Below are 26,195 nucleotides of genomic sequence, written 5' to 3'. Positions count from 1 at the left end.
GGGGTCCCCAAATTATAATAAAGAAAATCTATTAAAAGCTGATAGCATTTCTAGTTGAAACAGCATAAAAATCACTTATGCTAAGTTCTACCATATGCATTAGCTCTACAGAGAGCCTTCTACACCTCTTAAAAAATAAGTAATTTCTATATATGAAATAGGTAATTCTTTAATTCAGTCAACTGTCACCTTGAACATATATTAAACAGTGAGTTTATTTCTGAAGAAAAAAGCAAACTGACCATTCATGTCTACTGCATACTTTAAATTCTTTTCTCCACAGTGAAGAAAATGTACCCCAAATACTTTAAATATTTGATTTACAGAAGGTTTCTGCCATTGAATTTCTTTAAATTTTAATTCCATGTAAATCACTCCAGTTATTTGCCAAAAAAATCTAAAATAATTTAGATTGTCTACTATTTAACACATTAAAAATCAACTAAAAATAAAACTTAAAAAAAATCCATCAGAAACAGTGATATTTCTGAAGGTTTGAAGGAAAACAAGTCTAACCACCTCCTCTAGTTCATTATTTTTCATCAAACCAACCAGGAAGATAAAATCAACGAGTAGCTAATAACTAGCATAAAAAAGGGAATATAGTAAAATACAAAGTGTCCATTGCAAATAGAAAAGGTAAATACTGTTTTGTGAACATTTTTGTTTAATTACATATATTAAACAAATTTTTAAATATATATCAAATATAATATGTAATATATATTGACATATGTTGACATGTGAATATACATGTATACAGACATATACACATCACATACATATGTGAGGGTTGGGCTACACTGTAAAATATATATTTAAAATAATATACTTTTTTAACCTTAGGAAAAATACATCTTACTATGGATTGAGGTAAAAAATGTGTGAAAGTCAGTGCTCTAAATAAATTTTTCCTGTCCCTTTCAAATCCATGTCCTTTATAACACAGTTTCCTTACTATATCTTTTGTGTAAGCATTGTAGCCAAAGATCACATATGTTAAATGTATAACTGAATTACTCAATTGAGAAGTTTAGCCTATTGTGTTAGGAGTTAATGATTTAATTGTCTACACATGTAACATATACATTAACAAATGTAAAAATGACCATTCTAGTAATACCAGGAAATCAATTGTACACTAAATGCAATTTCTTTGAACATGGCAGAGAGATACAATCAAGCAAAATCAGTTTCTTCAGAGTCAAAAGAAATGTTACAAGGTCCATGCAATAAAACTCAAGAACATTACTAGGAAGAGAACCCTTGGGGAACTCATTTGGAATTCCTTTTTTTAAAAATATACAATTCAAATAAGTTCAGTTGTCAGTTTCCAAGACCGCAAGAGAATAGAAATAGATTATTATAGAAGAGAAAAACTGCTGCTATAGAAATGCTGCTGGTACAGAAGAAATGTGAAGTGACAGCCAAGGCCAGGGGAAAAACAGAAAAATTGTATATAAAAATGAAAAATACATGGCACTCTGGGGCCATTTAGCAAGGGGAAATCCTTGAGCATGGTAATAATATTTATGGCCCTGTATAATAAATTATCTTCAGACTTGCAAACTTGAATAAATGATAGTAAGAACAACAATAGCTACACACATATAGCCTTTGAACCTACAGACTCTGGCTCCAAATCCCAGCTTTTAATCACTACACTATACCGCTTCTCACTAAAATTTAAAATTACGTTCAAGATATTAAAGTAAATTTAAGAAAATACTTTAGAAAACAAAGATGTAACTGGTTTTTAAAAGACCTTCTGCTATAAACTGAATGTCTTTGTTCCCCCAAAATTCTTATGTTGAAACATAATCTTGAATATGATAACATTTGGGGCTGGGGCCTTTGAGAGGGGGTTACATCATGAAAGCAGAGCCATCATGTATGGGATTGGTGCCTGTGATAGTATGTTGGCATGCTGCTAATACAGACATACCCAAGACGGGGTAATTTATAAAGAAAAAAAGACTGGGGAGGCCTCACAATTATGACTGAAGGCAAATGAAGAGCAAAGTTACATCTTACATGGTGGCAGACAAGAAGAGCTTGTGTAGGGGAACTCCCATTTATAAAACCACCAGATCTGGTGAGACTTATTCACTACCATGAGAGCAGTATATGGAAAATGCCCCTATGATTCAATTACCACCACCTGGCCTGGCCCTTGAAACGTGGGGATTATTACAGCTCAAGGTGAGATTTGAGTGGGGACACAGCCAAACCATACAGTGCCTTTAGAAAAGACACCTCAAAGAGCTCCATTTCCCCTTTTGCCATGTGAGGACATGGTGAGAAGATAGCTGTCTATGAACCAGGAAGCAGGCCATCCCCAGATCCTGCATCTGTTGGCACCTTGATCTTGAACTTTACAGCTTCCAGAATTGTGAGTAATAAATTTCTGTTGTTTATAAGTCAACCAGTCTATTCCCTTATAGAAACCTGAATGACCTAAGATACCTATGTATGAAATGATTAAACACCCTTAATAATATAAGCCTGGAGAACTTATCAAAAAAGATCCTTTCTAGATATCTAGTGTTTTGGGATTCTATGTATTTTTCTTTTGATGATAATTTCACATATTTGTAATTTTGTAATATTGCATTATCTCATTTAACTTTTCTCTATTCATATATACTATTATTATCTACATACTGAAGATGAGAAATCATATATAAGATATATATCATATTTAAGTATATATAAGATATATATCATATATAAGATATATAAGATATATATGATATATATAAGATATATATGATATATATAAGATATATATATCATATATATCATATATATAAGGTATATATATGATATATATATATGTATAGTTTAGGTAATTGCACAATACCACGTAACTGGTATCTGATGAAGCCAATATTCAAAGGTATATAGCCTGGCTCCACAATCCTAACTTTAATCAATGTGCTCTGGGATAACACAGTTGCCAGATGGACTACGTCCTGTAGGATTTGCTATGATGTGTCAGGATGTAATATTTAAGACATTCTGGTAATCCTGAAAACCCCAAAATAACTTTCAGGATCATTTTCTTGCTCACCAATGTTCCAGTTCTACTCATTCCAGGCACTTGTCCACTCCCTTGAAGTTAGGCATGGCCATGTGATTTGCTTTTATCAACAGAATGTAAGCAATAAGAATTTGTCGCTTCAAAGTGGAAGCCGTTAAGAAAAGCATGCAATTCTCCATATCCCTGTTCCTTCACACTTCTCTATGTCTGTTCCTGGCACTAGCATTCTAATAGTCATAGATTTTATGACATCTTTTTCTATCATTACCCACATCCAAACAGTAACTATAACATTCATTTCACCTATGATATATCCCTTCTGCCCTTTCCTTTTGCCCCATACTGGACATACTACGTCTTCTCTAAACGAGGTTTTCTTTACTTCTTGTCTTGCCTACTACAGCAGGCTACTGATCTCATCTTCAGATTCTAATGTGAGTCCATCAAATAGAATACATCAGATTAATTTCCCTTGAGCAGATTTCTGATTATAACCTACCTAGCTCAAAAGTCTACAATGATTCCCACCATCAGTTGTAAGTATAAACTTCTTAGCAATGCTTTAAACTTCATAATACCACTTAAGAGCATAAATCCTTTTTCTAAATGTTATCTTTCACTTATTCTTAGTCATATTCTATGCTCAAGTTGAAATGGCAACTTGTTGTTCCTCCTAGGCCTAGCTCTATTTATGCCTTAGGTAATGTTTATTGCTTTATCTGAATTACTTTCTATAGCCTCACCTCTTATTATTTTATAAATATCGCCTGGTGAAAACGACAACTTTTTCAATATCCATTTCAAATGAAATCTTATGTATAAAGTATCAATATGGGAACATCCTCTCTTTTGAATCGCAATATATCCGTAGGTTGAAAAACATTTCTCTATAGTGCTTAGCACTGTGCTTTGCCATGGTAGAGTATCAACATTTTACTGAATTGAACTGCATATTCAAGAGAGTAAATTTTTTTTAAAAAATTGCCTAGTATTTCAACAAAAATGTAACACTTACGAGAAACACATTTGTACTCAGAGTAACATAAGTCAGCAACATTATAGAATGTCTACTTAACAAATGATGATGATGTTGATGAGAAAAATAACAGTAGCCAATATTTACTAAGAAAATACTGTGTCAGGTACTTTGCAGGCAATTCCTCATTTGATCTTTAAAAATGCTAGGTTGAATATAGTTATTATCCTCATTTAAGAGATGAGGAAACTGAGTAACAAAGAGTTTGCATAACTTGCCCAAGGTCACATGGTTAGATGTAAACAGTCACAATTCTAATAAAACAGTCTCACTCAAAAAACTGAGCTCCAAAATAGATAAAACATTAATTTATATATTGGATATTATGTCTTATATCCCCAAATTTACTACTTGTTAACAAATTATGAAGTGGGTATCACATAAGTGATTTCTTAAAAATCTCTTTTAAATCATACATTTTATCATATGTTACAAGGCAATTATTTAATAAAAGTACATGACTAGAAACTGAACAAACCAAATAGACTATGAATTCCTTCAGGCCAATGGCTGTAAACTGTTTATCTTCATACATTGAGAAGCTGACCTAATATGTGACACATAATTATGTCAGATTTATAATAAGTGAAAGGTCACATGATTTAAATTCAAGACTAATCAACTTTACTCTTAAAGTTTTCCTTATTCCTCCTCAAACGTCTACATTGCTTTGGTTCTCCAAAACCAATTTTTGAAAGTGCTCCTTAATAGAGTAACTTCTAAAATGTATAATAACATTGTTGTGCAGTATTGAATATATGGAGAAAGCTGTAAAAAAGAATGAAACTGCAGTACTGAAACAAAGGAACAAAGAGTTAAGACATAAGTAACAATTTGCTTTCTGGGTAAGAAAGGCAATGGCATTGCAGGTAGAGGAAAAAAGCAGGTAAAACAGGTGGACACACTTAGGCATAAGAGAGTTTATTTAGGAAACTGTAAGTGTTTCAGTATGGTCATAGTGTAAAGTATATGCTGGGAACTGGCAGGAGCCCATAAAGATGGAAATTGAATAGACTGTAAAGAGATTTAACACCCTACTAAGAAAGTTAGCATTATGTTGACAGCACAAAGTTAACTCTTCAACTCACCTTGTCATAGACAGGTATCTTGCTAGCAGCTAAAACAAAATAACTTATAAACTGAATTCTCCAATACTGTATTTTCTAAGTCATGCTATACAAAATACCCTTTTTAGAGGCTGAGGTGGGAGGATCACTGGAGCCCAGGAGTTCAAGACCAGCCTGGGTGATATGGTGAGACTATCTCCATTAAAAAAAAACAAATCCTTTTTAACTTAATAACAAAAAGTTTCCACAAATTAGCTCATTTTTAAGTAGCATTTTAAAAATATAGCAGAATATAAGAACTTAAATGATACCTGCGTTTCTTTTTTAAGAAAAATCCTGAAGATAAAATATATTTTTCCTTCTTGCTTCCTTATTTTTCCTTGCATCGTTACTTTCATTTTGGCTTAGTATGGATAAATGAAGTCAAAGGGTTAAAAGTTGCTATTTTATTTCATTTCATAGCACCATGGAAATCCTGGTACAGGTCATTTTTTACTTACTCTGCTTATTTTTATTATTTAGTTTCCAGTCAAAGAATATAGACAGAATGCTTTTTGTTCAGGAGGCTTTTGAATACAGAGCTCAATTTTCCAGTGATGTTGGAAATTCCAGGCAACACTGTCATTAATTTCTAAAAAGCATACCTAGGAGTGCAGTGAGCTTGGGAAGCAGTCCAACTTGTACCATCTTATTCCTCAGTCCTGTGTCAAAGGATAGGTTTAGTAAAAGTCGGAGGGTGATATTCAGCAGGTCTTCATGCTCACAAGGTATCATTTTCACTAGTTTTTCAACAATATCCATTTCCACCTAAGTAAAATAATAATATAAATACAGTGAAGTTCTATTGCAAAATAGGACAAAAAGAATATAATTATTTTTTCTTTGTTTTTACCCTAATATTTATCTATTTTATAATTATATGTTAATCTTATACTCTATTTCAATCTGTAAACTTTCCTGAAATCCAACTTTTGAGGAGAAAATACATATGCCACACCATCCCCTCCTTCCCTCATTTAATTGCACCAACTGGAAGACAAATTACATTTGATCCTTGAAAACACTTTGCATTACTGAACACCACCTACTAAATACCACACCCTATGCAAAGAAGATCTCACCTTGGCCTTCAAGGATTCCTCAATATAAAAAGAGATGAAGCTGGGCATGGTGGCTCATGCCTGTAATCCCAACACTGTGGGAGGCTGAGGCGGGCGGATCACGAGGTCAAGAGATTGAGGCCATCCTGGCCAGCATAGTAAAATCCCATCTCTACTAAAAATACAAAAATTAGCTGGGCGTGGTGGCATGCACCTGTAATCCCAGCTACTTCGGAGGCTAAGGGAAGAGAATCACCTGAACCCGGGAGGCAGAGATTGCAGTGAGCCGAGATCATGCCTCTGCACTCCAGCCTGGTGGCAGAGAGAGACTCTGTCTCAAAAAAAAAACAAGTGATAAAAATGAAGAAGAAATCTCTGAAAAACATGGAGAGAATACTAACCACCTGGAAAAAGAAACTTCAAATTAGAAAAAATAATTTGTTCTCTGGTTCAGAAAGGCAATGGCAATACAAGTTCAGGAAAAAGCCAGTGGATCGGCATTTAGGAATAAAAGAGCTTGTTAGGGAATTGCAAGTGATTTAGTATAATCATAGTATAAAGTACGTATTGGAGATTGGCAGAAGGCTATAAGACAGAACTATACAAAATCATAAAGGCTTTTAATGCTGTACTAAGAAGTTTAACATTATCACACAGGCAGTAAAGTGTTCTGAAAGATTTTAAGTCCAGGGGGTGATGTGGTCAGATGTTTTCCTAGACCAGGAATACTCCTAAAATCCAAAGTCCTCGACACTAACCAAGCACCAATTGTAAAAGGCCTATTTAAAAACAGCAGTCTCAGAGTCCTTTTCTGTATGGTCAATAAGGTAGATGTATTTTCTGTTAACTGACAAATGGAAAAAGAGGTTTAGGACAATGAAGGCAAAAAATTATTTTAATTTTTGTCATTTAATTTGAGATGGTACTCAGTGAATATTTAAAAATCATATACAACTCAGGAGAGAAGCTAGACTAAAAGCAAGAGTTGAAACTTTAGGACAGGGATCAGCAAACTATGGCTAGTGGGCCTATCTGGCCTGCTATCTGTTTTCATTCAACCTATGAGCTAAGAATGGCTTTTGGCCTTTGCAATTTTAAACAGTTGAAAAAGAAAATCAAATGAAGAATGATATTTCATGACCTACAATAATCATATGAAATTCCAATTTCAGTTTTGATAAGTATTTACTGGAACAGAGCCATGCTCATTTGTTTACCGACTGTCAATGGCTGCTTTCACGCTACAACTAGAGCAGAGTTAGTAGTTGCAAGACAGATCACATGGCCTGCAAAACCTACAATATTGACTATCTGGCCCTTTGAAGAAAAAGTTTGCAGATCCCTGCTCTAGAAGATTATAAAATTGCATTAAGAGAACTTACTTTGTAGTCAGAGAGGACAGAACTTATTTAGTAAGAGAAGCCCTGCATTCAGATTTTTTAAGGTAGCAACCAGAAAACTTTGGTTGTAAAAACGTCTCACGTCTTTTAGTTACAAAGCAATGGCAAAAAAAGAAAGAAATTTGAAAAAAATTTATGATTTTTTAATCAAAGGATTTATGATTAATCTTGCTCTACTTTTTCTTTTATTGGAGATCTAAAACATTTATTTATACCACCCATTTCATATCTTTGTTGCAATCTTTCACTGACCTTATAAAAATTACATTAATAACTGAGCCCTTGATGCACTTTTTTCCTTTCACTCTATGCAAGGAATAAACACAAATTTTTTAAATTGCTAAAGTGACAAATTAACAGCTGATTTTTCCTTCAGACTTCTATCTATACTCCACAGCCACACTGTAATAATACCCTGAGCTGTTCATTATAGAATATAATTCTATTGCCAAAGACTTCCAAAAATTAAACAAAATAAAAGTTGATTCCTTGAAAATACCAAAGCAACTGATAAACCACTAATCTAGAAAAAAATGACCAATATCAGAAATAAAACAGAGAAAATCACTTCAGCCCTTCAGACAGAGATAAAAAGGAAACAGTACCAAAAATTTTATGTCCCTACATCTGCTAACATACAAATGAAGTAAATTCCTTGAAAGGCAAACTACAGAGCTACCACTCAAGAAGAAACAACCTAAACAGTCCTATATCTATTAAACCAATTTACAGAAAGAAAATTTCAGGCCTAGATGACTTTTTACTGGTGAATTCTATTAAACATTTATGTAGAAATAATACCAATTCTACACAAACCCTTCCAGAAAAATTAAAGAAGAAGGGATGCTTCCCAATTCATTATATGAGGACACAGTTACTCTAATAATAAAACCAGACCAAGACATTAGGAGAAAAGAAAACTATAGAATAATGCCTCATAAACATAAAAATTCTCAAAAATAATTAGCTAATAAAACTTAGCAATATATATAAAAGAGTAATATATTATGAGCAAGTAATGTTTATCCCCTAAATACAAGACTGGTAAACATTCAAAAGTCAATCAATGTAACTCACTATATCAACAGTCTAAAGAGAAAAACCCATATGATTATCTCAGTAATAGATACAGGAAAGGCATTTCACAAAATTTAACATCCATTCATGATAAAAAGTCTCAGCAAACAAGAAATAGAAGAACTTCCTTAAACTGATAGCAAGTATCTAAAAAACCCTACTGTTAACATCATGCTTAATAGTGAAAGACATTGCTTTCCTCATAAGATCAGTAACAAGGCACGGATAGCTGCTCACATGATTCCTCCTCACATCATACTAGTGGGCACACCCAGTGAAATAAGGCAAGAAAAAGAAATAAAAATCATACAGATTAGAAAGGAAGAAACAAAACCTTCTATTTGCAGATAACACAATTGTCTACTTAGAAAATCTCCAAAATCTGTGAGAGAGTCAGTACAACTAAAAAGTGTGTTTAGAAAGTCACAGGACATAAGGACAATATGCAAAATCAATTATATTTCTATATACTATCAACCAAAACCAGGAAACTGGTAATTTTTTAAACTATCACTTATAATGGTAAAATACTTAGGTATAATTCTAACAAAATACTTGCAAAATGTGTATGCTAAACTATAAATGATGGAAGAAATCAAAAAAGACCCACATAAATAGAAAGCTACACTATATTCATGGATTGGAAAAATCCAATATGGTCAATATATTGACCCCCTCAACAGATTCAATGCAATCCCAATGATTTTAAAATCTACATGGAAAAATACAGAATAGAATAACTCTGAAAAAGAATATCAACAGTGGCAGCCTCTTACTGCCTGATTTCAATACTTACTATGAGGCTATAGTAATCAAGAGAAAGAGGTATCAATGAAAGCACAGACACATAGATTAATGGAACAGAAAACAGAGCCTAGAAATAGAAGCAAACATATATGGCCAAATTTTCTTTTTTATTTTTTTGGGATGGAGTCTCGCTCTGTCGCCCAGGCTGGAGTGCAGTGGCACGATCTCGGCTCACTGCAAGCTCTGCTTCCTGGGTTCACGCCATTCTCCTGCCTCAGCCTCCGAGTAGCTGGGACTACAGGCGCCCGCCACCATGCCCGGCTAATTTTTTGTACTTTTTAGTAGAGACAGGGTTTCACTGTGTTAGTCATGATGGTCTCGATCTCCTGACCTCATGATCCATGCAAAGGCAATTTCAATGAGGTACAAAAGCAATTCAATGGATAAAGGTATCTTTTCAACAAATTGTGCTGGAACAACTAGACATCCATATTAAAAAACATAAATCTTCGTCCATATCTTGCACCATATACAAAATTAACTCATGTATTATAGACTAAAACGACAATAACAAAAACCTCTATAAAACTTGAAGAAAACATAGGAAAAAATCTTTGTGAACTTGGGTTAGACAAAGATTTCTTAAATATGACACCCAAATACAGTCCACTAAATTTTTTTTATATGCTGACTTCATGAAAATTAAAAACTTCTGCTTTTCATAGGAGAATGAAAAGAAGCCACAGAAAAGTGAAAATACTTGCAAAACATGTAACTGATAAACAACTTGTATTCGAATACAGGAAGAACTCTCAAAAGTTAGCAGTAAGAAAATTAAGCAAGCTAAGCAACATATATCCTCTCTATTGTTCCTCTAAAAAACTGTCTAAAAGCAAGGCTGATTATTAGTTCACATCAAAAGTAAAAGAAACACTTTATTTAAATAAATAATAACTACCTCACAAATAGCTCAGCCATCTCCTTATTCCTTTTATAAATAAAACTGCCACAAGCTTCAATTGTCGCTAATTATATCAGGTAGTATTTTCCTTTTGAAAAAGCAACAGTGTATGCATACACTGGTTGTTACAGCAAAACTTAATTAAAAAAACTTGGAGAGTTTGTTATTTTTTTTTTGAGACGGGGTCTTACTCTGTCACCTAGGCTGGAGTGCAGTGACATGATCTCTGCTCACTGCAACCTCCACCTCCTGGGTTCAAGCAATTCTCCTGCCTCAGCCTCCTGAGGAGCTGGTATTACAGGTGTGTGACACCACACCTGGCTAGTTTTTGTATTTTTAGTAGAGATGGCATTTCACCATATTGGCCAGGCTGGTCTTGAACTGCTGACTTCAACCAATCCACCTGCCTTGGCCTCCCAAAGTGCTGGGATTACAGGTGTGAGCCACCACACCCAGCTTTAGTAAGAAAACTTACTAAAAGTGAACTTAATTTGATCACATAAATGGAGGAACATACTTCAACTTATAGCAAGGGGAAGCAATTATTTAGCCATACTCTAACTACTCAGGACTGTTTATATACTACCATGTTATCATATTCTTCTTAGATATAAGTGAAAACAAAAAACGTGTTTGATTAATCTAAGAATATTCAATCCCAAAATAATATCAGGCACATCATGAACATAAATAATTATATACTGATAATGAAAATGACAGATACTAAATATATAGGGGAAAAATAAAATTTCATACATTCAATAATTATAATTCAAGGTACTTATTAAATCTGATAAATAAGTCCCCGGTTTTCAAAGGGCCTGCCATATCATTCACTATAGTATTAACTACTTCCTAGTTCATTTGATTTTAAAATAAAATAGAGTAGGCAGACATACTATACATTCAGACTATCTAAAGGAGAAGCCACTTTTGCCAGTACTACACAGTCACATAATGATATATAGTTCTAAAAATTATCCTCAACGGAGTTAAGGTCAATGATCCAACAACTTCATTTATAGGAAACTGCTCCAAGAAAATAAGCAGAAATATAGACAAATATGTACATACAAATATGTGCAGTGAAGAATTATTTGTAATAGATAAAATTGTAAACAGCTCAGTTACCTGAAAACAAGGTAGGTTAATATATGATATATTGACTATATTATTGTACATAACAAAGACTTTTTAATGACATGGTAAAAAGCAGATGAGAATTTTTATTTTATCTTTATATATTTCTATACTATGTATATTCTACACAGGTGAAAATGATATATGCTCAACTTGTATTTCCCAAAGATCGTTGTATCAATACAGTAAAAGATGGCAAATGAAAGCCTAGTATAATAATTCAAGCAAGAAATAAAGAAGGTATGAATAAAGAGGGTATCAATTAATACAATGGCACTAGAATGAAAAGAAGAAATATTATAGTTTCAAGAGATTTTTAAGAAACAGAATCAACAGGTTGTGGCTGCCAAATAGAACAGCAGGTAACAAAGAAGAATTGTAGGTAACAAAATGGAAGTGTAGGAAACAATGAAGAGATTTGGCTAAATTTTAATTCCACAAACTAAAGTCAGAGATGCAGAAGGCAAAATAGCCTAGGGTAAAATAACAAGACCAGGTGACTCTGAAGTAAAATTTTAAATTTAAACAAACTTTCTATATATTATGTTTCATATGGCAAGATCTATTCTATATATTAGAAACGATTTTTATTCAGAAAGCTTCAATTATCTGGAATATTAACTAATACGGAATACATTTCTTAATGAAGCAAGATCAGTGAGTTATTGCTATAATAAAATCTTTATTCAGAATTATCTCAGTAGGGGAATAAAGTGTTTAATTTTTTTCAAAATATCCTAATTTGAAAATGGCAAACATGAATTATTTCAAGAAAAAGCCTTGTAAGTTACCATATCATTTTTATTCTCCATAAAAATGCTGAGTTTCTTCAAGAATGACACAACTAGAATTAGCAGCTCAAAATTGTCCCGATCAAGGGCTTTCACCAACATGTGAACTATGTTCTTGTTCCTCATTTTCAGTTCAGTACGAGTATCCTCAGCAAGATTCAGAAGCAAATAAAGAGCAACTAGAAAAGTAAAATATATGAGAGTTAAAGAATTAGTACACTGAATCAATAATTTAGAAAATCATTTCTACTCACCAAGGCAACAGAGATAGCCCTAAAAAGGTACTATATTATTTTGAAAATTCTAATTGGTTAATAATTGGTTAATTAAAAAACATTTATTGTTACTGAATGGGATATGCGTGTGTGTGTGTGTGTGTGTGTGTGTGTGTGTATTTAAAACAAAACATATATATAAAATAATTCATACAATGCTGAGAAGGACACAATAACCAAAATAAAACGACGATTCCTGCCCTCTTGGAGCTTAGAGTTTAATAGAAATCAAATGGCAATTAAAGGTAGATAAGTCAGGAAAAAATAAAGCAGACAGAGGAAAATAGTTTTTATACATATAGAAAACAAGATAACATACTATAAAATTTCAACAACTAAAGTCTGCTGTGTTAAAAAGTGCAATAATCCAAAATATACCGTATACCTACAGCTAAATTTGAGCCTACTAAAATTGACTTTTCATATGCAAACTGATTTTCTGTTAGTCACTATAAGAAAAGACCTTACGATTGGTGTACAAGAATGCTTGTGATTTTTGTACATTGATTTTGTATCCTGAGACTTTGCTGAAGTTGCTAATCAGCTTAAGGAGATTTTGGGCTGAGACAATGGGGTTTTCTAGATATATAATCATGTCATCTGCAAACAGGGACAATTTGATTTCCTCTTTTCCTAATTGAATACCCTTTATTTCCTTCTCCTGCCTGATTGCCCTGGCCAGAACTTCCAGCATTATGTTGAATAGGAGTGGTGAGAGACAGCATCCCTGTCTTGTGCCAGTTTTCAAAGGGAATGCTTCCAGTTTTTGCCCATTCAGTATGATATTAGCTGTGGGTTTGTCATAGATAGCTCTTATTATTTTGAGACATGTCCCATCAATACCGAATTTATTGAGAGTTTTTAGCATGAAGGGTTGTTGAATTTTGTCAAAGGCCTTTTCTGCATCTATTGAGATAATCATGTAGTTTTAGTCTTTGGTTCTGTTTATATACTGGATTACATTTATTGATTTGCATATATTGAACCAGCCTTGCATCCCAGGGATGAAGCCCACTTGATCATGGTGTATAAGCTTTTTGATGTGCTGCTGGATTCAGTTTGCCAGTATTTTATTGAGGATTTTTGCATCAGTGTTCATCAAGGATATTGGTCTGAAATTCTCTTTTTTGGTTATGTCTCTGCCAGGCTTTGGTATCAGGACCATGCTGGCCTCATAAAATGTGTTAGGGAGGATTCCCTCTTTTTCTATTGATTGGAATAATTTCAGAAGGAATAGTACCAGTTCCTCCTTGTACCTCTGGTAGAATTCGGCTGTGAATCCGTCAGGTCCTGGACTCTTTTTGGTTGGTAAGCTATTGCTTATTGCTACATTTTCAGAGCCTGTTATTGGTCTATTCAGAGATTCAACTTCTTCCTGGTTTAGTCTTGGGAGGGCGTATTTGTCGAGGAATTTATCCATTTCTTCTAGATTTTCTAGTTTATTTGCATAGAGGTGTTTGTAGTATTCTCCGATGGTAGATTGTATTTCTGTGGGATCGGTGGTGATATCCCCTTTTTCATTTTTTATTGCATCTATTTGATTCTTCTCTCTTTTCTTCTTTATTAGTCTTGCTAGCAGTCTATCAATTTTGTTGATCTTTTCAAAAAACCAGCTCCTGGATTCATTAATTTTTTGAAGGGTTTTTTGTGTCTCTATTTCCTTCAGTTCTGCTCTGATTTTAGTTATTTCTAGCCTTCTGCTAGCTTTTGAATGTCTTTGCTCTTGCTTTTCTAGCTCTTTTAATTGTGATGTTAGGGTGACAATTTTGGATCTTTCCTGCTTTCTCTTGTGGGCATTTAGTACACCAATCAGAGACAAACAGAGAGCCAAATCATGAGTGAACTCCCATTCACAATTGCTTCAAAGAGAATAAAATACCTAGGAATCCAACTTACAAGGGATGTGAAGGACCTCTTCAAGGAGAACTACAAACCACTGCTCAATGAAATAAAAGAGGATACAAACAAATGGAAGAACATTCCATGCTCATGGGTTGGAAGAATCAATATCGTGAAAATGGCCATACTGCCCAAGGTAATTTATAGATTCAATGCCATCCCCATCAAGCTACCAATGACTTTCTTCACACAATTGGAAAAAACTACTTTAAAGTTCATAGGGAACCAAAAAAGAGCCCGCATTGCCGAGTCAATCCTAAGCCAAAAGAACAAAGCCAGAGGCATCACACTACCTGACTTCAAACTATACTACAAGGCTACAGTAACCAAAACAGCATGGTACTGGTACCACAACAGAGACATAGATCAATGGAACAGAACAGAGCCCTCAGAAATAATGCCGCATATCTACAACTATCTGATCTTTGACAAACCTGACAAAAACAAGCAATGGGGAAAGGATTCCCTATTTAACAAATGGTGCTGGGAAAACTGGCTAGTCATATGTAGAAAGCTGAAACTGGATCCCTTCCTTACACCTTATACCAAAATTAATTCAAGATGGATTAAAGACTTACATGTTACACCTAAAACCATAAAAACCCTAGAAGAAAACCTAGGCAATACCATTCAGGACATAGGCGTGGGCAAGGACTTCATGTCTAAAACACCAAAAGCAATGGCAACAAAAGCCAAAATTGACAAATGGGATCTAATTAAACTAAAGAGCTTCTGCACAGCAAAAGAAACTACCATCAGACTGAAAAGGCAACCTACAGAATGGGAGAAAATTTTTGCAACCTACTCATCTGACAAAGGGCTAATATCCAGAATCTACAATGAACTCAAACAAATTTACAAGAAAAAAACAAACAACCCCATCAAAAAGTGGGCAAAGGAGATGAACAGATGCTTCTCAAAAGAAGACATTTATGCAGCCAAAAAACACATGAAAAAATGCTCATCATCACTGGCCATCAGAGAAATGCAAATCAAAACCACAGTGAGATACCATCTCACACCCATTAGAATGGCGATCATTAAAAAGTCAGGAAACAACAGGTGCTGGAGAGGATGTGGAGAAATAGGAACACTTTTACACTGTTGGTGGGACTGTAAACTAGTTCAACCATTGTGGAAGTCAGTGTGGTGATTCCTCAGAGATCTAGAACTAGAAATACCATTTGACCCAGCCATCCCATTACTGGGTATATACCCAAAGGACTATAAATCATGCTGCTATAAAGACACATGCACACGTATGTTTACTGCGGCACTATTCACGATAGCAAAGACTTGGAACCAACCCAAATGTCCAACAATGATAGACTGGATTAAGAAAATGTGGCACATATACACCATGGAATACTATACAGCCATAAAAAATGATGAGTTCATCCCCTTTGTAGGGACATGGATGAAACTGGAAAACATCATTCTCAGTAAACTATCACAAGGACAAAAAACAAACACTGCATGTTCTCACTCATAGGTGGGAATTGAACAATGAGAACTCATGGACACAGGAAGGGGAACATCACACTCCGGGGACTGTTGTGGGGTGGGGGGAGGGGGGAGGGACAGCATTAGGAGATATACCTAATGCTAAATGACGAGTTAATGGGTGCAGCAAACCAACATGGCACATGGATACATATGTAACAAACCTGCACATTGTGCACATGTACCCTAAAACCTAAAGTATAATAATAATAAAAAAAAAGACCTTATGAAATTCGGTAATACAACTATTGCACTAGAAAGAGTTGAAGCCACTGTTTGCTAGTTTTAAGTAAAATTTCTTTCAGATTTGTGTAATAAAAATGCTTAGGTTCTCAAAAGAAAGTTATTTTCTTTTTATAGTGAAAATGATATTAACAGATAATATTTTCCATTTTTCCTTGATTGACAGGGAGCTTCAGAGTTCAATTTCTGTAAGAATTATGTAGGCTTTTATGGTCATATAGTCTTTTTGCTCTCTTGTGGCCTCTTTTTTTAGTATTTCACTTCATGTATTCTTGCAAACTACCTCTCAACACTTACAAAAAGAAGAAATACATACATATGTATATACATAAGTAGATAAATATAAAATTTATTTATTTAACAAATATTAGAGATGGAAAGGTAAATCACACTTATTAAGTACCTATTGTATGCCAGGCCTGTTGATGTATAAAGGCTGTTTAAATTCTAAAACAGTTTTATGAGGAAAGATTATAAAAATTTTACAGATGGGAAACCCCTGATTCAAAGAAATTACTTTCCCTACCATACAGCTAGAAAGTGGTAGTGCTAAATTAAAATTCGAGCCTATCAGAATTCAACACTCACATATTTACACTATTACATTATGCTGACTTTCTATGCAAGGCACTGTCAAAAGGTTTTAGAATTACATTGAAAAAACAAACAGACTTCTCTTTACAGCCAAGATAGATGTAGCCAGTTGAATATTGTCCTTCTAAAATTTATGTTCACCCAGAACCTCAGGATGTGCCTTATTTAGAAATAGGGTCTTTGCAGATGTAATTGGTTATGGTGAGGTAATAATGGATGAGGGTAGACCGTGAATCCAATGAGTGGTGTCTTAAGAAGAGGAAGAGATGACATAACAGAGACCGATAGAGTGGGAAGAAGGCCATATGAAGACAAAGGCAGAGACTGGAGTGATGTAGCTAAAAGCCAAGAAGCACCAAGGATTGCTGGGACCCACCAAGAGCTAGAAAGAGACAAGAGAAGATTCTTTTCCAGAGCCTTCAGAGAGAACATGGGCCTGATGATACCTTGACTTTGGCCTTCCACCCTCCAGAGCTATGACAGAATAAATTTCTGTTGTTTTAAGCTACCCGGTTTACGGTAATTTGTTATAGCACCCCAGAAAATTAATAGGATGGGGTTTTAAACCTTTGCCTGACAACACCACAAAAAAATCTGACTGAAATACACAAAACAAAGATTTTCACAATAGTGGACACCAGACAACGAAGGACAGTAATCCCTGAGAGACAAGAAATAAATGAGATAGTCCTATGTTTGCCCTAGAATATTGCCTTGAGAGTTTCCAGGTCACAACACAGTGAAGGACAATCCAGGCAGAACCTGATAGAATCCCTGAGTTAAGGAGATGAAGCCAAGAATCCAGAGATGCCAAAGAGTTCACGGAAAAGAGCACTGAAGAAGAAAGAGCTGAGCAGAGAGAAACTCTGGAGTTCTAACAGAGGTCTCCCTCAAATATTGAGTTGAGTATTGATTGGAGCATAGGAATTTAAGTGAGGCTGGGACAGAACAAAATGAGAGGAGTAGAAGAACAAAGCTGAAAATAATGTCTGCTTCTACCAACCATACTGGCAACCTCATAATTCATGCATTAGTGGGTAGAACCCTGAGAAGGGTCTTACCTCCGTAGTGGGAAATAACTAGCTTTATACTAAATGCTGCTTCTGTCCTGACTAACAAATTATAAGATTAAGATCCAAGAGGATCAAACTGTTTCCAAGTAATTTAACTATGTCCCCAAATAAAACTCAAAGATATTTTTAGGAATAAAAAAATCCACCTACAACAATGTAAAATTCACTGTCTTGCTTCTTTTTTTTTTGACGGAGTTTTGCTCTTGTTGCCCAGGCTGGAATGCAATGGCACGACCTCGGCTCACTGCAACCTCCACCTCTCAGGTTCAAACAATTCTCCTGCCTCAGCCTCCCAAGTAGCTGGGATTACAGGCATCCACCACCACGCCTGGCTAATTTTGTATTTTTAGTAGAGACGGGGTTTCACCATGTTGGTCAGGCTGGTCTCAAACTCCTGACCTCAGGTGATCTGCCTGCCTTGGCCTCCCAAAGTGCTGGGATTACAGGCATGAACCACCGCGCCTGACCCTGTCTTGCTTCTAATCAAAGACTTTCAGTCATATAGGAAGCAGGGAATATAACTCACAAGGAAGAGAAAAATGAACCAATTGCAACTGTCCAAGAATTGACCTAGAGTTTAATTATAAAATGGAACATTATAAGTCATATAACTGTATTCCAGATCTTCTAAAAGTTAAGTAGAGACATTGGAGATATAATAAAAAATATTCAAACTTCTATCACTGAAAACTACAATGCCTGAGACTGTAAACTAGATGAAATTAACAGCAGTTTAGAGATAGAAGAAAAAAAGATTAGTGAAACTGAAGACATAATCACAGAAACTATCCAAAATTAAACAGACAGAAAAACATGGCAAAAATGTAAAGAGTATCAGAGAACTGTGGAACAACTTCAAATGGCCTAATATATGTTTAACTGAAGTCCCTGAAAAAATAATAACAGAAACATTTCCAAATTTAGTGAAAATTATAAACCCAGAGTTTCAATAAGCTCACTAAATTCTAAAAACAAGAAACAGAAAGAAAATTACACCAAGGCCCGTTGTAATAAATTGCTCAAAACAAATGATGAAGAGACAATCTTAAAAGCAGTCTGAGAAAAAGAGACCTTATATTAATATATAGACAAAGATAGCATGACAGCAGACTTTTCACCAAAAACAGTGCAAACAAGGCAACAGTGGAGCAACATCCTTATAGTATTAAAAAAAGCTGTCAACCTAGAGTTCTAAACCCAGTTCTAAAATATTTCAAAAAGATAAAAATATTTTAAAAATAAGACTTTTTTAGACACACAAAAAATAATTAACCACTGGTAAATATGCCCTACAAGAAACATTAAAGTAAATTGCTCAGGCAAAAAGAAAATGACAGCAGACAGAAATATGGATCTACACAAAGGAATAACATCAATGGAAATGGTAACTCTACAGGTAAATATATAAGATTATTTTCTTATTAAATATATCTTTAAAATAAAATTATTTATATAAAATAATGTGTTATAGAGTTTTTTGTTTGTTTGTTTTTGGCTTTTTTTTTTGAGATGGAGTCTCACTCTGTCACCTGACTAGAGTGCAATGGTGCGATCTTGGCTCACTGCAACCTCCGCCTCCCAGGTTCAAGTGATTCTCCTGCCTCAGCCTCCTGAGTAGCTGGGGACTACAGGTGTGTCCCACCACACCCAGCTAATTTTTGTTTTTTGGTGGAGACAGGGTTTCCCCATGTTGCCCAGGCTGGTCTCAAACTCCTGACCTCAAGTGATCTGCCCACCTAGGCCTCCCAGAATGCTGGGATTACAGGTGTGAGCCACCACACCTGGCCTTACTATAGGGTTTATAACATATGTATAAGTATAATAAATGTTAGTAATAGCATAGAGGTGGGAGAGGGAAGAAATGATTATAACACTAAGCATGAAATGGTACAAAATACTTGACAGCAGACTTATGATAAGTTAAACATGTATCACTTATAGGTAGACAACTATGATTAAAGATGTATAATATAAACCTTAAAGCAATCAATAAAATAACAAAAGACTTATAGCTAAGCTAACAATGGAAATAAAATAGAATTTAAAAAATCTCAAATCCGTAAGAAGGCAGACAAGAAGGAAAAAGGAGGAAAAGGACACACACACACACATGCAATGCCAATCTAAATGCTGTTCATAAAAAAACACACTTAATATAGATATAAATATATTAAAAATAAAAGGATAGACAAATATATCCCATGCTAACACTAGTCACAAGAAGTAGATTAACATAAGAAAAGATAGATTTCAGACCAAAAAATATTACCAGCCATGATGAAGAACACTTCATAGTGATAACAAGGACAATTCATCAATAGCACATCTACATCCTATATCTTTATGTCCCCAAGAATAGAGAGCTTCAAAAATACATGTAGTGAAAACTGGTAGAAGTGCAGGAGCAATAAATCACAATTATAGTCAGAGATTTCAATATTACTCTCTCAATAATAGAAAAAGTACAGAAAAACATCAGCACATGTAAAGACTTGAACATCAATTATTGGGGAAAAAAAAAACTCCCTTCTAAATAACCCAAGGGTCAAAAAAGAAATGAAAAGAGAAACTGGAAAGTATTTAAACTGAATGAAAATGAAAACAGGACATATGAAAATCTGTGGGATGCCATCAAAGAAGTGCTTAATGGGAAATTTATAGCACTAAATATCTGTATTTGAGAAGAAAGGTCTTGAGCAAATGACCTCAGCTTCCACCTAAAAACAACAACAACAACAACAACAACAAAATAAGAGCATATTAAACCCAAAGTAAGCTGAAGAAAGAAAGTTATAAAGATCAAAGTAGAAATCAATGGAATAAAAAATTGGTAGGGCTAAAAGCACCCGATATCAAAATTTTCTATAAGCTATGGTAATGAAGACACTGTGCTATTGGCATCAAAAACACACAAAAGTGATGGACAGAACAAAATAGAAACCCAAAAATAGGCATGACACATATGGACAAATGGTTCTGACAAAGATACAGATCAATTCAGTAGATAAAAGATAGTGTTTTCAAAAGTAGTACTTAAATAATTAGCTATTTATATGCAAAAAGAATGAAGAACTTTGATCCATTCCTCACCCCATATACAAAAATTAACTCAAAATGTATTACAACCTTAACTAAACTCTGAGACTATACAACTTCTAGAAGAAAACAAATGAGAAAATAATTGTAACCTTTAGTTAGGAAAGGATTTCTTAGATACAATACCAAAACCATGATCCAAAAAACACTAAGTTGGAATTCATAAAAATGTAAAATTCTGCTCTTAAAAAGATACTTTAGGAGAACAAAATTTCTGCAAATCATGTATCTGATAAATGCTTATATCCAAAACATATAAAGAATAGATATAAAACAATCCAATTTAATAATAAGGCAAAAGTTATGAAGGCACACTTCAATAAACACAAAGAGATGGCAGATAAGCACATCAAGAGATGCTCAACATTAATCAGACACTAGGGAAATTCAAACCAAAACCACATACATTCCTGGTGAGAATATAGAAACAACTATTAGAGAAAAACATTTGGTAGTTTCTTACAAAGTTAAACATACACCTAACCTATGACTCAGCCATTCCATCATTAGGTATTTAAGAGAAAAGAAAGTGTATGTCCATACAAAGACTTGTAAAAAATGTTCACAGCAGCATTAAAATTGCCCAAAACTGGAAATATTCTAATGATCATCAACAGGTGAATACAAGCAAATACTATTCAATAACAAAATGGAATAAACTACTGATAAATGCAATAATATGGATGAATCTTTAATTATGCTGAGTAAAAGACAAAAACGCATACATACTATATGATTTCATTTATATAAAACTCTAGAAAATGCAAACTAAGCTAAAGTGACAGAAAGCAGTTCAGTGATGACTTGAGAATGAGGAAGAAGGCAGAAGGAAGAAGGAAAGGGAGAGATTGTAAAGATGCATGAGGAAATTTTGGGAGTGAGGGATATGTACTTTATCTTGATTATGGTCATTATTTCATGGGTATTTACATATGTTGAAATTTATCAAATTATATACTTTAAAACTATACAGTTTATTATCTATCAGTTATACCTCAATAAGGCTAAGAGAGTATATAATATTTGCATAAATAAAATATTTGGTTAGAAACAGAGCTTAAAGTTTTGCATGTTAAAAAAGCCAAATTAGTTCTTTGAAACTTTTACATGAAAACAATTGCTTTCTTGAGATCTGATGCATTTTGGATTATATGCTAACATAGATAATACCTATTATTTTCTAGCATATTTTAAAATGAACTTTTGAAAATCTGACATTTTCTCCAACAGGTTGAACTAAATTACTTGGTTTCAAATATTTACAAAACTCAGTGTAGTTAAAATTGCTAATAATCTTCACAGGATGAAAATATTTTTGGAGTTAACAAGTATTTCCACGTACGAAGTTAGTCAAACACCAATAAACTACATGAATCATCAAATAAGTATAAAGCAGGACTTAAATTCACAATTAAAAGCCCCATGTCATTATCAGTAACCATCGTAAGATTTTACATCTTATCAATAACCAAGAAACCATACTATTGAAGTTTTAAATATCTTAATAAAGCTAGAGACAAGGAATTCTTTTCCATTAAACAAGAGAAATATTTTAAAATTTTTATATCAATTTCCTAGGAAAGCAACAAAATAATTCACTTTATAAAACAAGTAAGTTAGGGCTGAAGAGACAAAGATTGATATCATTGAAAAGGTCACACACTGGATTAAAAAATTCTTAGGAAATAAATAATAAGTATAAAAACACTTAGGAACTAAATGGGGAAAAATAGTAGAGTGAAATTTAAAACATTACCCGTGTTAAAGACAGACAAACTTGTAGCATATTAACATTTATAGAACTTTCAGTCATTCTCACATTAGCTTTACAGGTATGATAAAAAGTGAACAAAACGAATGTATTTGGAGTAAGTATTTTGTTGCTTTCCTCATTGCTTAGGAATTCTTACCTCGTAATAGCTGTTCCTGTTTTACCACAAGCCCCTGGTACTTTTTAAAGGTTTTTTCATAATCCTTTCTCAAGGTTTGGTTTTCAGGGTCTTCATCAAGTAAACAACTTGTTAAGGATCATCCATATTCATTGAAGCAAAAAAAATCTACTGATAAATTCTATGAACAACAGCACTATTAAATTTTACGTGCAACTTTATCCAGTTATTTTTCTCACCAAAAATTTAATTAAAATGTTCTCTGCATAATAATTGTGCTGTAACAGCACTTCTTATCTAAGTGCTCATGGATTCCCTGGGAGTCTTTGGGTGAAAAAACTTTTTTATGTAGCCCACAGCTAACATCATATAGATGTTTGAACCTCACCAAATACTTGAATTCCCAGAAACTGTATGTGAATGTTTTATATACGTGCACAAGTCTATAACTTTCAACAGATTATCAAGTGGGTCCATGAACCAAAAAAATTACTGCCTCAGAGAGTGATTTAGTTACTAAGAACACTGGATTTTACTTCAGACAGATGCCCAGAATATTCAAAGGATATAGATTAAATCTAAAGCTTTTGTAGCAGCCTTTTCAGACTAGAGATGCCAAGAAAGAACTAACCCAAACTTAACGGTAAACAAATTTTAAAAATCACATCTTTTGGTCCCAAATCGTCCCCTGGACTTCTTGCAAAAATAATCAGTTACTTCAGTATCCCCAAGCATATGAGTCAAGCATATGACCCCAGAATATGAGTCAATGCAGCTGACCTTGTTGAATACCACTTGTATCAAAATACAAAGAAATTGAGGACATAATAAATAGTAACGTATCAGGAGAAATGACCAGAATTCTGATGTCATTTTTATATCCCTTCAATTACCATAATCTGTTGAGTCTAAGATACATTTTCCTCACATCTTAACATCTCCAAAACTGGATGCGTCTTATAATCCCTGATGTGTCATAGTTTAATTGAAAGCATATGTTCCTCTCCTTGCACTTAATTAAACAATAGTGAATCTTAAAATTAATGGTGTCTGACATAGAAATACAATATGTCCTAAGATATCAGTTCTTGTCACCAAACAATAACAAAATGCAAATTCATGATTGCTAAAGAGTTCCACTAGTGGTTCCCTCCATACTTCTCCAGTTTAAATAAATTTTGGGTACCACTGAAGTATTCAGGAGTCTTGTGACTCCAGAACTGATGTAAAGTCTCTAGGATTCTTGGGTTGTTGATGTAGTTGAGTCACTATCAATCTAGATGCCAGAAGTTTATGGTATGCACAGAAAATTTATAAACCTGAAAATATTCTAATTAAGAAATGTCAAAGCTTGTGTGTGGGTGTGGATTTTATAGTATCTTGGAGTTCCATGTGACAATAATAAAAACCTGAGTGATTTTGTACATGATAACCTGAATTAACGTACTACAACATAGATTAAATTGAAGCCTCAGGGTTTCCAGAGGCCAAAATTAATGTAAAAGTAAGGTCCACTTTTGCACAAAGCAGAATTAAAAATGTATGATATTCTGCAAAACAGGAATAAAGTTTTCACTTTTTAAAAGACAAAATAAACACTTGATTCAAAGGAAAGTTACCAGCATGCCTAATTGATCTGCAAAACACATCATGTTTGAACAGATATGAATTAACCAGGGGCCTTCGATCTAGAAGCATTGAGTTTAGAGCGTAAAATATGATAAACATCTTCAAATATGAGAAGAATTATGATGTTGAAGAGAATAGCCTTATTCCATATTGCTTTAGTATGCAATATTAGAACCAACGGGTAGAAGTTATTGGGGAATGGACTTCAGTGCACCAAGCAAAAGACTATTATAATAAACAGAATGCTAAACCACAGAATGGGTGAAATAAATAAACATTGACATTGTTAAAGAGGAGCCTATGTAATAGCATTTGCCAGGGAAGTTGCAGAAAATATTTTTGTATTTGCAAGATAGGTTAAAACAGATACCTAAGTTTCCTTTCACAGGTTCTATCATTCTATAGGCCTTTCAAATTTTTATTTATTAACAACAGTATTTTTGTACTTTCCTAGAAAAATAGAACCTTTAACTAGGTTCATCACCAAATTTACACCCATTCTAATCGAAGTCACCTTAGTACTCACATAGAAGTATATAAGCAGTAGTGGTGGGCCAGGCTTCAACTAACCAAAGGATCTTAGTGGATGTAATGACGTTATCACTTAGAGGCTCACCTACTAAGTTACCCGACACAACCATTACCTGCTCCTTCTACCTCATTAATAAAGGTTGTGAAGAGACAAAAAGTGAATGTCAAACTGTATTTATTTTGATAGTTTCAATCTACTTCTTAACCTTCAATAACACACTCCTGCATTGTTTCCAAGTAATGCAATTAACAATTTTTAAAAAAGAAAAAAGAACAAAATCATCCCACCCATCCAAAACTTATAGCAAAAGGCAACAGAGGATTCAAATGCCACTCTAAAAGGATATCAGCTTTCTTCTTCTTTGAGAGTTCTTCTTGCCAAAGCTCATGTCTTTTTAACTCATGATCGATAATATTCATACACAGAGCTCCAATTTTATAGTGAGTAATAAGTCCATGAAACTGAGAAAAGCTTTAAAGAAGACATTTTAATATATATTTAAAAGAATACATTTTATGGGTACAGGAAATTTGTTTTTGGTGATCACTGGTACAAACTATGTAGAAAATAAATTTCATATACATATTTTAATAAATGAATATATCCACAATACACTACGAAGACTTGCGATTATAAAATTACTTTAAATATATCACACTACTCTTACCTAAAATACAGCTATTTTTAAAAAGTTAGAAAGTAGACATTTTTTGTAACTAACCACCATATTAACTACTCAGATATTCACAATAGATTTTTAGATTATTGTCTAACAAAACTAATAATGTAGCAATACTAGAAATACATTTTACTTAAAGTATAAAATTGACATCAGAGAATTAGTAAAGTACTAGTAATGAGGTTTTACATGTTTTCTAGACAATACATTAATCCAAGTATTTATTCAATAAATATTTATTTGCTAATACTAGCACATTTTTAGAACAGAAGCAGCAATTCTCTAGGAATTGGCTAGAAATTTTTCATAATGTCTTAAAAAATATCTTCTTTCTTAAGGATATATGTGTATAAATAATAAATACGAATACATAACAGGTATGTGTTTGCACATACATGCGTATATATAACAGTAACATTTA

The 26,195-nt window shown here is 33.7% G+C and overlaps 1 protein-coding gene across 3 annotated transcripts in view; it reads right to left on the bottom strand.

Moving 5' to 3' along the window:
* The window catches only part of KIFAP3 (kinesin associated protein 3), a 182,393-nt gene that overhangs the window by 102,653 nt on the left and 53,545 nt on the right, over positions 1-26,195 (bottom strand). For all 3 annotated transcript variants that reach the window (XM_058442156.1, XM_058442157.1, XM_032161020.2), the window contains 4 exons: positions 25,442-25,566; positions 22,956-23,054; positions 12,363-12,541; positions 5,791-5,953 (listed from right to left, as the gene is read on the bottom strand). In XM_058442156.1, coding sequence (XP_058298139.1) covers positions 5,791-5,953; positions 12,363-12,541; positions 22,956-23,054; positions 25,442-25,566 — 566 coding nt within the window. The remainder of the gene's footprint in view (positions 1-5,790; positions 5,954-12,362; positions 12,542-22,955; positions 23,055-25,441; positions 25,567-26,195) is intronic.

This window comes from Hylobates moloch, unplaced genomic scaffold (genome assembly GCF_009828535.3).
Source record: "Hylobates moloch isolate HMO894 unplaced genomic scaffold, HMol_V3 SCAFFOLD_8, whole genome shotgun sequence".
Taxonomy (NCBI): domain Eukaryota; kingdom Metazoa; phylum Chordata; class Mammalia; order Primates; family Hylobatidae; genus Hylobates; species Hylobates moloch.
This window is presented reverse-complemented; position numbering and strand designations above follow the sequence as displayed.